Source organism: Anthonomus grandis, chromosome 15 (assembly GCF_022605725.1).
Source record: "Anthonomus grandis grandis chromosome 15, icAntGran1.3, whole genome shotgun sequence".
Lineage (NCBI taxonomy): Eukaryota > Metazoa > Arthropoda > Insecta > Coleoptera > Curculionidae > Anthonomus > Anthonomus grandis.
The window spans coordinates 1,854,007-1,867,292 of NC_065560.1; the positions used below are offsets into that span (position 1 = coordinate 1,854,007).

Sequence of the window (13,286 nt, forward strand, 5' to 3'; positions counted from 1 at the left end):
TCCTTTTGGAAAATAACTCACGGGGGTGAACGCTACAACAGAGATGCGCGAACTGTGTTTACTTGTTCGACTGCTAATAGTGTGTGGGTAGCAGAACATGCGTATTTAATTTGTTAAGGAAGATTATTCGAAAACTCTTTAATGCAGGGCATTTTTTTAAGGCAATTTCTATCACTGATAAGACTTTTTTATCACTAATTAAGGATCTTAGCTAATTCTGCTGATTACTGTTTTTTTTTTTTAGTTTTTTCACCCAATTCAATTTCGTTCTTTTCTTTTACTTTTCCAACGTAATCCTTAGGGACTTGAATACTCGCAACATCCTGATTACTTGATGTTACATTCAGAAATTGGGCTCAATTATATTGAGATCCCCAATTTAACTAGCACTATCCAGTTGCTGCTAATATTACATTTATTTTTTTATTTAGAAAATTTACAGTACAATCCTATCTCTAGATGTGAGTTTCACAAATTTGTTTCATGCACCTACGTGTTTACCTGTATGTAATATAGAATTAACATTAACAAAACATTAAAAAAAATATCGATATTAGCCCAAGTAGCACAGAAACTCTACTACGAGGCAAAATTATTTTTTATTAGTTATATTAAGGACGTATTGAAAAATAAAATATTACTTAACGGCTTTTTTATTCAGTATGATTATTGAGTTTCATACACGTTAATGCATTTCCTATTTTTTTTAGGTTTCCCGGTAGCATTTAAAGATTCTGTACATGTATTTGGCACCTAGGCCCATCGGTCATCGGTCAATGTTAAATTTTAAGCCAATCAGGTACGACATGCGAAATCCGCGTACACAATGTAATAATCGTATTATTTGTGCATTACCTGTAAACACGGGGTGACTGATTTCTCGACGCCATGGATGATACAGTAAATTTGCCATCTCAATTTAAATATTTCGAAATATCACCAGGAAAATATAAAGCAAATTTAAGAGACTGATGCAAAAGAGTGGATGAAAAAATAGGTTTTTTTGACAAATTCTTTGATCAAAAGAAAATTAGAGAGTAATTAGTGCCAAAAATAACACTCTTCATTACATGCAGTGTGCAAAAAAACTTCACTAATTTCATTAATTTTTACAAGTAGTAATAAACGATCGCCTTTTAATTAAACTAATTATACTGGCCCCAAAGCTATCCCGGGAGTAAACACCCTTGACTAGCGAGATTTTCAACTTGAATTCCGAAGATAATGATTTTTTGCCTCTCCGAGGGCCATCAAAGCGAAGCCCTAATTGCATCGATCTAAATTAAAACGGACCACGTAAGTTTACATGTGAGGTTGATTAAAGAGAAAACCGCAGATAAATTTAATTATCGTGGGCTCAATTGTCGGTCGAGGAGCAAGTTATTTTTATTTAGAAATTTTAATTAATTTATGAGGATGACCCGTTCACGGGGTAAGGAAAAACAGGGTTGGCGTTGGTTGTATGTGTTAATTACCCACGTATTTCCTTTTCTGTAGGTTTAAAGAATCCTTTGGAACCGATAAATAAATTCCTCCGCAAGTTCCTTAAAGACGTGCTAATACCTGGACCCATTTTAAGAAAAAAAGTTCTTATGAACATATGTCCTAAACGTCTTAATTTTTGAGATACAGGGTGCTAAATTAAAAAAAAAATCATATCTTATAGTGTAATAATGGAATATCATACAAAGAAATCAAGAAGAAAATAGGAAACGCATTAACGTGTATAAAACAAAAATTATACCAAATAAAAAGAACTCAAGAATACAAATTTGCTCAAAACTAAACAAGGACAAAATTTATTTTAGAGATCCTTCAAGGTATATTACGCGGACTTTTTATGCGATTTTTATAGTTGAAGTTCAACCAAAAATGAACGTTTATTTAACTATCGTGTGTTGCTTGGGCTGTGCAGTCAGGCTTCCGTGAAAATCACTCATGTGATTCTATTTTTATTCGTATAGTTAATGCTAATAAAATGCCTACCTGTAGCTGTATTTTTAAAGAGCATTTGGAAGTTAGAAATAATGTTTTAAAGTGGTTTCAGTGTTACTTTCTTATAGGACTATTTTGTTGTCATAGATTAATGATGAACTATGTACATGTAACTCAAAGGTGCGAAGTAGCGTTTTTTGCAGAAGAATCAATATTGTATGGAGTAGGCAATAACGTTCTTCAGATGCAGCAGGACTGTGATAATAAATGAGTTTAAATTTAAAGAAATCGACATTTTTGGCGAAAGATCAACTTAAGTGGATACAATAGCCTTTTATTAAAGTAAAGATGATGAAAGTTTCCAAATAATGTCTCATAAAATTCATAGTTTTTAGCTGATTTCCATTTTTTCAATCATTAATTTTTATCCACCTTATGGGGTTTGTGGATAAGGACGATTTCCATGCTAGTTTCCAGAACTTTATCGTCAGTCAACCGTATAATCCTGCAGCTGTTTTTCGGTGTTGTTACTTCAAAAACTCGACGACGAATAAGGTTAAAAAATAACATCAAAATGAAACTCACATCAGTTACCAAATAGCAAACCGATTTTAATTAACACAATATATTTATAATAAAATACGTTTATGTTATCATTATATAACAGAATGCTTAAATTAAAAAAAATATTTAAATGCTTTATACTTATGAATAAATTAAACATATTAAAAACACTAATAAACTATATCATATTATAAAACAATCACTAAAAAGTGAGCCATAAAAACCAATATCCGAAAAATAATTAAAATTAAGAAATTATAGAAATGAGAGGAGATTAATCAGTCTTGGAGTCAAAGTTAGTTACTGGAAAAACCAAAGAAGAGATTTTCAAAAACAGATTGTTAGTGATCGATTATAATGCATAAAAATGTTTCATCATTTGGCAAACTAGGAGTTTCTAGAAAAATAACTAGTGGGTCATCATAAATTCATTCAAATTCAAAGGGTATTATAATGGGAGAAAGTGATGATTACATAGTGGTTAAAGTTTAAAAAAAAAAATATTTTTTAATTGATGAAGATTGATCAGTTACTAAATAACACATTATATTTATAATAAAATACGTTTATATAATCAATATATACAGACAAAAACTTATTTCTAAAATAAAACAAAGACATTATATAAAAATTCAATAATATTATCCCCAAACCCCTAACAGGAACAACAACACCGACTCTGCAACAAGTCGCGTAATTGATTCAGTCCATTCTGGTTTTCCATGAAACACGGTAAATTTTCGGATCTGTGGATCCAGCTCGTCAGGTTCGGATACTCGTCGCTCTTAATTGGCATGATGACGTTCAAAGAGGTTATGGAAGGAATCAGACTCATGTCGGCGATAGTGATCTTTTTACCGGCGATCCATGGAAAGCTACGCAGGAATTTCTCCATTAGAGCGTAAATTTTATGGATCTCTTCTTTGTGGTCCTCGATTTTTATTTGTTTATCTTCGTACAGTACTGGATTCTGAAATTAGGTGATTGTATTTTTTTTTTAAATTATATTATCAATTATGTTGATATAAAAAAAATTTCAGTGGAAAGTGAGGCGCAGTACAAGAAATATAGAAACGTATTACTAAAACTAAATATAATTACTACAAAGATAAAAATGAAATAATAATAAAAGGCGAAACAGGTGCCATTATAAAAAAAAATTTAAAAAATCGAGGGAAGTCATAACCAAAAAAATTTAAATATTGAACTAACACAGTTTATTACACGAAATTATAATAGTTTTATAAAGTTATTGATAAAGTAATTTAAAGTTTAATTATTTTTGATTATCAGTTTACGTAGTTGCCATTTGTCATAAAATTATAATCCCCTAAAAGACGATTCACTTGTTTGGCAATTTTGTTAGAATTTTTAATTTCCTCCTAGTTACTACTTGTGCCTCTTCCGCTTCGCTGCTCCTTATAGTAGATTAACATATTTATTTACTTACAAAAGAAACAACAACTTTTTTTTTGCCTTTGTATCAATGTAGGAAATGAAAAATGTTTAACACAGGCCTAATTTCTGCTCTAGTAAAATTTTTCGTTTCATCCTAATGGATTCATTGTTTAATTGAGATAATATGAAAAATAAGAATCACATTAATTTTTGTTAAAATATCTATAGTTAGTACTATGAATTATATTATAACTGTCAAGTTATGTCTATAAATTGGATGTGTATTTGTGAAAATTTCCGTAATATATTATATTGATTTTGAAGGGCAAAGAAGCCCTTATTCATCATTATCTATTCAGCAGCCAACTTTATTTCTTAAGCTCAAATCTGTTTGAATGCCACAAAGTTTGGGTAGCTTAGTAACACGTCTGGCAAACTTAGGTCTTGAGTGCGTGAGTTGAGAAACAGAGAGGCGAGGGAGAACTATAGAATCGTAAGATCGATCTCCATACTTCTCTCATTATTGAACCGATTCATATTTTGCAATAGTAACAGATATTATAAGAAATATATTACCAAAACAGTCCTAATAAAGTTTCCAACAACGGATGAATCAAAATGTAGCCTTTGGTCAATAAGTGCTCTCTCCATGACGTCTTTGCTATAGAGTTCGTCGTCGTTTCCATATTTTCCTACTAAGAACGATATGATGGCATGACTGTCCCAAGTCACGAACCCGTTGTCTATTAATGTTGGAATGGTATGCTGAGGATTAATCTGGAATCGACCATTAAGAGATAAGTGAAATAGGATTTGTAGAAATCACTATCCAACATTAAAAATATCTTTTAAGTATGTCTGCTGATAACAATTTTATCTCAACAGGTACAATTATAAATAATTTAGAGTTTAATTCAAAATTTACATTTTCGTGACTTAAGTTTTAATATCTGATCTTGATGAAGTCTTTGACAAACATGCTGAGTGTAGCCAAAACAAAAGAACTATTCTGGTTAGGAGTGAAATGTTTGTATAAGATAATGATAAATTTTGATTGATTAGTCTTTGATCATGCGATAAATTTGAGTACTTAAATACATTTAGTAAAAAAAAATTAGGGCAAACTACAAAAAATCAATCATCTTATAACCAGTTATAAGCTATAGGAAGGTTTCTCAGTCATGAAGACACTGGAACAGTTTTAAGCTTAATTAAGCAACTAACTTGAAACGCAAGTCCATTAAATATAGCACACAAGTCCATTAACTCCCTTGATGGGTGCCGAATTCAATGGCAGAATGCTAAAATGTATGTTTTTTGTCACATTGATGTAATGAGACAAATTAGGATGTTAAAAGACTAAAAATTTCTTAGTGTAGTAAGTAATAGTAGAATTGAGATAGATATCGAAAGTGGGGAAGCTTAAGGATCAGGATCAATGGTGACAGAGGTGCAAAATAGAATTAGAATTGTTCAATATTATTTTATTCTATAACTTATTGACTGTGTAAATATAGGAAACTGCCTTGTTGGGTGCCGAATTCAATGACAGAATGCTTAGATTTATGTTTTGAGGCACATTGACATCTGAAGTAATTAGGCAAAGAAATATTAAAACACAATAAAAGTTTCATAGTGTAGAAGGTAAGAAATGAATTGAGATAGTTACTGACAGTGTGGAAACTTACGGATCAATGATAGCAGAAGTAGGAATTCGAATTAGAAGTGTTAAAAAATATATTCTATGCTTTTAAATTTGGATGGATATAAAAAAATGTTCAAGAAGTCCATTAAATATATTAAATTTCATTGATGGGTGCCGAATTCAATAGCAGAATGCTTAAATAGAAAAAAATATTTAATTGCTTTATACTTATGGATAAAGTAATTAAACTTACATAAAAACATTAAAAACACTGTTAAATTATACCATATTATGAAACACTAAAAAAAAAAATTAAACCTGACAAAATGGTGAACCAATAAATGAAAAATATTTAAAATTTAAAAATGATTGAAACGATAAGAGTCTTGCATTGTGGTAGTATGCAATAGGTTAAAGACCCTTAAAAGTAGTTTTAAAAAAATTCTGCGATGGCTTATTGTTTCTATGCGAAATCATAAAGGAAATAAGTGTTAATGTAAGGTTATTGCCTCTACCCTATAAGTAGGTCGATTAATTATGATAGCGTAAGCAAGTTAGCTATCAAACAGAAGGTTATTATACTTGAATGGAAATAATATAGTTTTGGTTTTAGTAGAGAATGTGTGTTTTAATTTGAGTACGTACTATACGTTCTAAACTAAGAATATTATATGGCGATCCTGCCAGTCGCACCTCCTTAAGTTAAGTTTTATAGTGGCAGCACAATGCCTACCGGGCCAAGTTCCATCACAGATTAAAAAGGCTACTAGCTAAAAAGTTTGCTATTTGTGGCTCTATTTGAAAAGAGTCCAGTTTCCCTGAAAAGAAAGTTGAAAACTATACTTAAAATGGGTAAAACACAATCCAAGGAAGAAGTTATAATAGCACAAAGTGGAAATAGTGGCGGCGTTACTTCTGATGGACGTAATGGCGTATCGACAATGGAAGTTTTGCAGTTGGTTGGTGGTACAGTCGTAATAACCTGTATCCTTTGGTACTAATGTGGTCAGGCAAAGAAAACCCTAGAGACTAAAATAAGACGTGAAATTACGCGAAGTCAAGAACTAGTTTAATGAACTAAGCAGAACCTCAGTGAGTAGTGAGTTTAGTAGTTAATGAGTTTTAGTGTTAAGTGGATAAATATGGAGAAGTCTATAGTTATGGATTCTAGTAGAATGATCTATATAGAGGTTAAAGAGTAAGAACAGATTAAATGTTTTAGTAGTATATACGCTTATTTTTATATATTTTTTTTCTCAAGTAATTATCGATGGTTAGCGAATTTAAAGAATTATTAGGAAATATTGTACAGTTAAGACGTAATATTAGAAAAGAGCCTCAAGGACGTAGAGAAAATATTGAGCGCGTAAACAAATTTCTTAATAAGTTAAAGAAACTTGATGATCAATTTAAGGAGTTTTAATGACAAATCTGAACACCAGGAAGGTGTGTTTAAGTTAGCTAGTGAACTTGTTAAAGAAATTACTTTAAATATTAATCAGTGTAAGGAAGTTTTGTTAGGAAGAGTAGAAATCATTAATGCATTAAAATTAAATATACGAGTAACTACAGAAGTGGTCGAAGAGAGTAGTGTTATAGGCGAAAAATCAGTGACCAAAATGACAGACACATTTGACATAAAAACAGCAGCATCCACATTACCTAACATGGATGAATCGGAAGATTCCACCAAACAGATAAGTGATGCAATTGAGATGTATAGCGAAATGCTAGGTAATGAGGGTAAAGCTGTACTTATCAAATATGTGCTTAAAGTTAAATTAACACAAAATGCTAAAATACGCTTGGAACCAACCTATAACACTATCGAAGAGTTAATTTATGATATGAAAAAACACCTTCTTACGAAAAAATCATCGGCTGCTCTTGCAATCCAATTATTTTACTCAAAACAAGGTCATAAAAGTATTGATGCTTATGGGCGTAATATAGAAAAATTATCGATTGATTATTGTATTCTTAGGTCGGTAAATGAAAAATACGCTATGTGCTTTTACGAATGGCTTGCGAGACAGTAATTTAAAAACAATAATAAAAGCTAGAAATTACGAGAATCTAAAAGACGCTATAATAGGAGCGAAAGATAAAGAAGTTGCAAATTTTTCGAGTGTCCCTTCGTCCAATCTATTTTATACTCGTGGTCGCACCCAATATTTTCGTGGAAATACTAATATTAATAGGGGTAGATTTAATAGTTCTTTTAGAGGTAGACAAGGTGCAAGGCACTTTACTCCGGGAAATAATAATAATAATTATTATGCAAACCGAAATTATCAAACTAACCAACGAGCAATAAATCGGAATCAAGGTCGGGGTAGAAATTTGATTGAAAAATGAATCAGTCTTAAACAGAGTTTCTTTCAAAAAATTGTAACTTTATTATTCTGTAACTTTAGACTGTGATGAATATAGAAAAAGAGTCAGAAATTCCATTATTTAGCAAATTTTATTGATGGGTGCCGAATTCAATAGCAGAATGCTCAAATTTGAAAAAAAAAAATTTTAAATGCTTTATGCTTAATCACATTAAAAACACTGTTAAGCTATATCATATTATGAAACAATTAAACCTGACAAAATGGCGAATGGGCCATAAAACCAATAAATGAAAAATAATTAATATTTAAAAATGATTGAAACGATAAAAAATGAATCAGTCTTGGACAGATTTTCTTAAAAAAAAAATTGTGAGTCTTGCATTGCATCTCCAAGACTTTTGAAAGCGTATTCTGTAACTTTAGATTGTGATCAATATAGAAAAAGAGTCAAAAAGTCCATTAATGCGAATTCAATAGCAGAATGCTTAAATTTAAAAAAATATTAAAATGCTTTAAACTTATACTATACTATACTATACTATCATATTATGAAATAATCACTAAAACGTGATCCATAAAAACCAATATCCGAAAAAAAATTAAAATTAAGAAATTATGAAAATGAGAGGAGACTAATCAGTCTTGGAGTCGTTGTCTTGTTCATCGTTTAACAAACTAGTGGTTTCTAAAAAATTACTAGCGTGTCATCTTTGATGAATTGAACATAAATCAACGCGTATAATAAAAGCAACTAGCGGTTTCTGAAAATATAACTACCGGTTCATTTTAGTAGATGAATTTAAAAAGATCTATCATTAAAAAAACTAGGAGTCTCTAAAAAAATAACTAGTGGATCATCATAAATTGAGGAGAAAGTGGTGATTGCATAGTGGTTAATTATTAAAAAAAATGATTTCTTAATTAATGAAGATTATTCTTTTCTTGAATTTGTATATGTGAAAGAGTGCGTAAAAAAACCAAACAAAACAAGTAAAGATTTCGACTGGAAATGAATTGGTATTTTTTTCTTTCATCTAATTTTAAGTAAATAAATGTAGGAGTGCGTATTATAATAAGTACCGTTTTCTTAAATCTTTCTTAGATATAATAGTATAATATAAAATAAATAGAAGAATTTTGTTACAGTTTTTTGTTATGATGCCCTAATCCCAATATAATTTGCAATTAGTGTTTTTTTTTTTTTATAAGATTCGGATGTAGCTTGTAATACCCTGGAAAAATCGTGAGTTTTACGAGAGTGAAAAATATTCAGTAAACCTTTTTGCTATACCAAATTCCCTTAATGGGTGCCGAATTCAATAGCAGAATGCCTAAGTTTAAAAAAACATAATTTTATTATTTTCTACTTATGGATAAAGAAACCACATTAAATACGCCGTTAAACAATGCCATATTTGCAAATAATGACTAAAAAAAAAACGTTAACCAGAGAAAATGGCGAATGCGCCATAAAAACCCACCAAAAATGGTAAAAAAATTAATTCTATAACTTTAGATTGTGATATTCAATAATTTCATTGAATATAGCAAATTTCCTTGATAGGTGCCGAATTTAATAGCAGAATGCTTAAATACAAAAACAGTTGTTTTTTTACCGTGAAAAAATACTATACAGGGTGTTTTTTAACTACGTTACGAAATTATACAGGGTGAATCGTTAGGTTGTTTTATGAAATTTATTGAATCACTGCTAATTGACAGCTGAATTTTACTTATAGAAATTCTATCACTGTCAGCTGGTCTCCAAAGCAGGTAGGTACAAAGGAGTTACTTGAATGGACTTGCCAATTATTTGTCATAAGAAGCAATGTATTTGTTAGTTTGTTGTATTTCAAAAATCTGATAATAAAAATCGTAGAAGTTGAATGTTTATTATCATAGTAAACAAGACACAAGAGACCAAAAAGTCGTGCATTGGAGGGTGGACATTTTGCTCATGTACTTTAAGGTCGAAATTGTTTATCGAATTTTAGGTTTTTATTTCATGTTGTCGTCCATGGATAATTTTTAGAATGAGTTAAAGATATTTAAATTTTTTTTTTCGAAAACGAAGCTAGATATGAAGATAATATAAGATACGAAAAAGTTGTATTTTTAGTTGCTTAAATACAAAAATAAATAAAAAGCTGCAAAACAATTAATTATTGGCCTTGTTTTTTTCTCAACAATAAGCATGTGGTGCCCACTAACACGCCACTGGACCTAATAATTTCAATCTAGTTACAGCTAAATAAGCGTCTTATAACTTTAAATAACTGCACCAAGTTTCAACAAAATCGGTTTAAGGATAGTTATAGTATTTTTAAAATACCGTTATTTTTTTGAATCTTCATCGCCCTGTATCTCAGAAACAAAGCAACTCCCGATATACGTTCATAGGAACTTTTTTTCATAAAACGACCTAACGATTCACCCTGTATAGTTTCGTACCGTAGTTAGGAAACACCCTGTATTTTCAAAAAAGAATAATGTAAAAAAAATTAGTCGTGACAAAATGGTAAATGGGCCAATAACCGTAAAATAAAAAATTATAGAACTGAGAAGAGAAGAATCAGTCTCAGAATTAAAGTTGTAAGTACCCTAGACGTAGTTACTGGAGAAACCAAAGAAGAGGTTTTTCTATTAAGATTATTTGAAAAAACCTAAACAAAAATACACATAATTTAAGTTAGAAATATTGGTTAAATAAATAAATTCATTACATAATTACTTAAAGAATCGGCAATAAACCCAACTAAACATTACCTTGATAAAATGTGGTGTCAGCTGCTCCTTCTTGCTCAAATCAATTTTTTTAACCTTAAGGGTCAACCCCAAAGTCCTCGCGGTCATCATGACGGCCCTACAGGCCGGACTCACTTCAGACATGTACAAAGTCGGCGCCATTTTTCACGTTGCCTATTAACTCAGATACTAGAAATTACAATGAATCGGTTTAAAGCAATCTGATCGGAAAGCAAATTCTAATTGATAACAATTTAAAAATTAAAATCAACAACTGGCTACGCGATATGTAGACTTTTGCCAAATATGTGTGCAAAAGTTTTTAAATTGATAAATTATTGTGACCTTACTCGACATTGATAAAATGCGCATGTACGAATTTGTGGAACATCGGCGAATTATTGCTTAAAGAAATTAAATTATCTGTACTAAATAATGTTTAAGTTCTTCTTCTTTAATCTAATCAATTCTTACTTACCTACGTCTTGTCATATTGTTCACTGAAAATTATGTTAATACAACATTCCAAGTACAAGTCCCAATTCCTATTATATTTGTTTAGATAAGACACATGACTTTTAGTTTTGATTATATTATTCTTATTAAGCAGATAAGAAAAAAAATTATTTTTAAATTAATATAGTGATAACCTCTGTATTGTCAATATTTATACTGAAAATATAAACGGACTATAATGAGGCTACTGTGTTTGAATTTTAAATGAAGTATTGACATTATGGATACTACCAAAATTTGAGTAACAAACATTTGTCCAAGCCAAATTATTAAGTAATCCAAACTTTATAATAATCGGATTTTGGAAAAAGAATGATACTGCATAATTTTTCGTCATATTATCAATGCTTCATTTACAATATTCTTCGTTACTCTTAGCCAGGTTAAAATTTTCGCTTCAAAATCTAACTTGGATTGTTCAATATCGAAGTAAAAAAAACTGGAAATTTGAAATCCAAAAGACTAATAGTAGACTTCTGTTTTGTTATTATGACAAAAAGAAGTCAAATAGCTCCAATTAATAATTTTATAAACATGGATCTTGAAATCCGAGAAATATGAAACCCAGAAGAACTTAATAACACAGTAGCAAAAAAACCTGAATGGACTAGTGTAGGCCAGTGAAGTGTTATAATAAAAAGATATTTAAAAGCCTCTCCAAGGCTTTTGATAAAGTGAATCATGCAGTTAAAGTATTAAGTAAGCTTAAATCCTATGGTATCATTCAAATGGATCCAATCAACCTAGAAGAACATACTTATACCATAGGAAAAGTATAGGGCAGCGAAAAGTTAAATTAAATAAATATTGGACTGGACAAATCAAAGTGCTTTCAAGAGCAAAAACTGATTGATAATATAAATAATATACTTAACCCAAGAAGGAAAAATAATGCATCTTTTTGTGATCTGGTTACTGCGACCTTTGAAGGAGTTTCCTTTGACGTTAGTAGATCTGTTTTAGCTTTAGACCTTTTTTTCTGAAACCTCTTTTTCTAGAGGATGGCTATTTTTCGAAATCGTAAAAAAACTGAGCATCATTAGAGTATCACTTGAAGGACGAGTTACTTGACAAACAGAGCGTCTGATCCAATTTATTATCTGGAATCCAGTGTATGTACAGCACGAATGCAGCATTAAACTAATCTAGAACTGATTCAAGTTCTGTCTTTTTTTTTTAATTTTGCAATTTTTTTCGAACCTGTGACTTCATTTAGACATAGACATATGAAGTCAAGGAGCAGCAAAATCTTCAATTTACGAACATTATCCTCAGTTTTTCTTAATTATGCGTTATCTTTCTCAGTTTTCTTGTTTTTCGTTTTCTATTCTCTTCTGTTTTTCTAATTGGGAGATAATTAATGTGTCAGCTGAAGCAAATTTCTTAAGAAATTGACGTAGTTTACTTATTTCTTTCAGGCAGTAGAGGAAGAATGATAATTTAATCGTCTAGAAGAAATAATTTTTCATTTCTCCTCTTGACTTAAAAAGTCGTTTCTTGTGCCTTAAAGGGAATAAAAGGTTCAGTTTTTAAAGTTTAAAGATGTTTCTCATTATGGTGTCAAAGAACAGTAAAAGCGTCACTTTACGGACATTATTTCAAGTTCTTCTTAAGTATGTGTTTTTAATTTTTTGCATCAATTTCTTGGGAAATTGAAGTAAATTTATTGTTTCTTCTAGGCAATTGAGGAGAAAGGGTAATTCGAACTTCTAGAAAAAATTTATTTTTAATTTTTCGTTAAACATGACAGCTACTCTCTTACACCTTCGCTCCAGTTTGGGCAAATCTGATTGCAAGTTAATACAGTCATTAACAGAAGAAATAGCTCCACTTTTATATCATCTATAGAGGACAGAAATTGGAAAAACCTTATTTTGTACCTTGTAAATATACTGTGACTCACTCTATCAAACGCCTTGGCAAAGTCAATACAGAGGGTGTCAATTTCCTACCACATTTTCTTATCAACACTATAATAAAGAAATGTTTTTTGACGTCAATGCTATTATTTTCCCTTATTAAAAGAAGATTTAAGAAGGATAATTTATTTTTTCGTTCATGGAGCGTCACTTTACGAGCATTATTCCTCTGTTTTTTTTAAGTGTGTGTTAGTTTTCTCAGTTTTCTTATTTAATTTTTTTATT

The 13,286-nt window shown here is 30.4% G+C and overlaps 1 protein-coding gene across 1 annotated transcript; it reads right to left on the bottom strand.

Moving 5' to 3' along the window:
- Positions 1-3,028: 3,028 nt before the first annotated feature.
- LOC126745120 (glutathione S-transferase 1-like) lies at positions 3,029-11,277 on the bottom strand. The gene is made up of 4 exons (XM_050452839.1): positions 11,105-11,277; positions 10,648-10,815; positions 4,474-4,674; positions 3,029-3,469 (listed from the first exon to the last, which is right to left on the bottom strand). Exons 2-4 carry the CDS (start codon positions 10,786-10,788, stop codon positions 3,155-3,157), a joined length of 657 nt encoding a protein of 218 aa, XP_050308796.1. The 5' UTR covers positions 10,789-10,815; positions 11,105-11,277; the 3' UTR covers positions 3,029-3,154.
- Positions 11,278-13,286: the final 2,009 nt, after the last annotated feature.

What these genes read in the sequence shown, in the direction of transcription:
- LOC126745120 (XM_050452839.1), bottom strand. Translation starts at nt 10,788, where the DNA reads ATGGCGCCGACTTTGTACATGTCTGAAGTGAGTCCGGCCTGTAGGGCC. An exon ending in TGACACCACATTTTATCAAG is followed by an intron (nt 4,675 to 10,647) that starts GTAATGTTTAGT and finishes GGTCGATTCCAG; the next exon opens with ATTAATCCTCAGCATACCAT. An exon ending in ACTTTATTAGGACTGTTTTG is followed by an intron (nt 3,470 to 4,473) that starts GTAATATATTTC and finishes ACCTAATTTCAG; the next exon opens with AATCCAGTACTGTACGAAGA.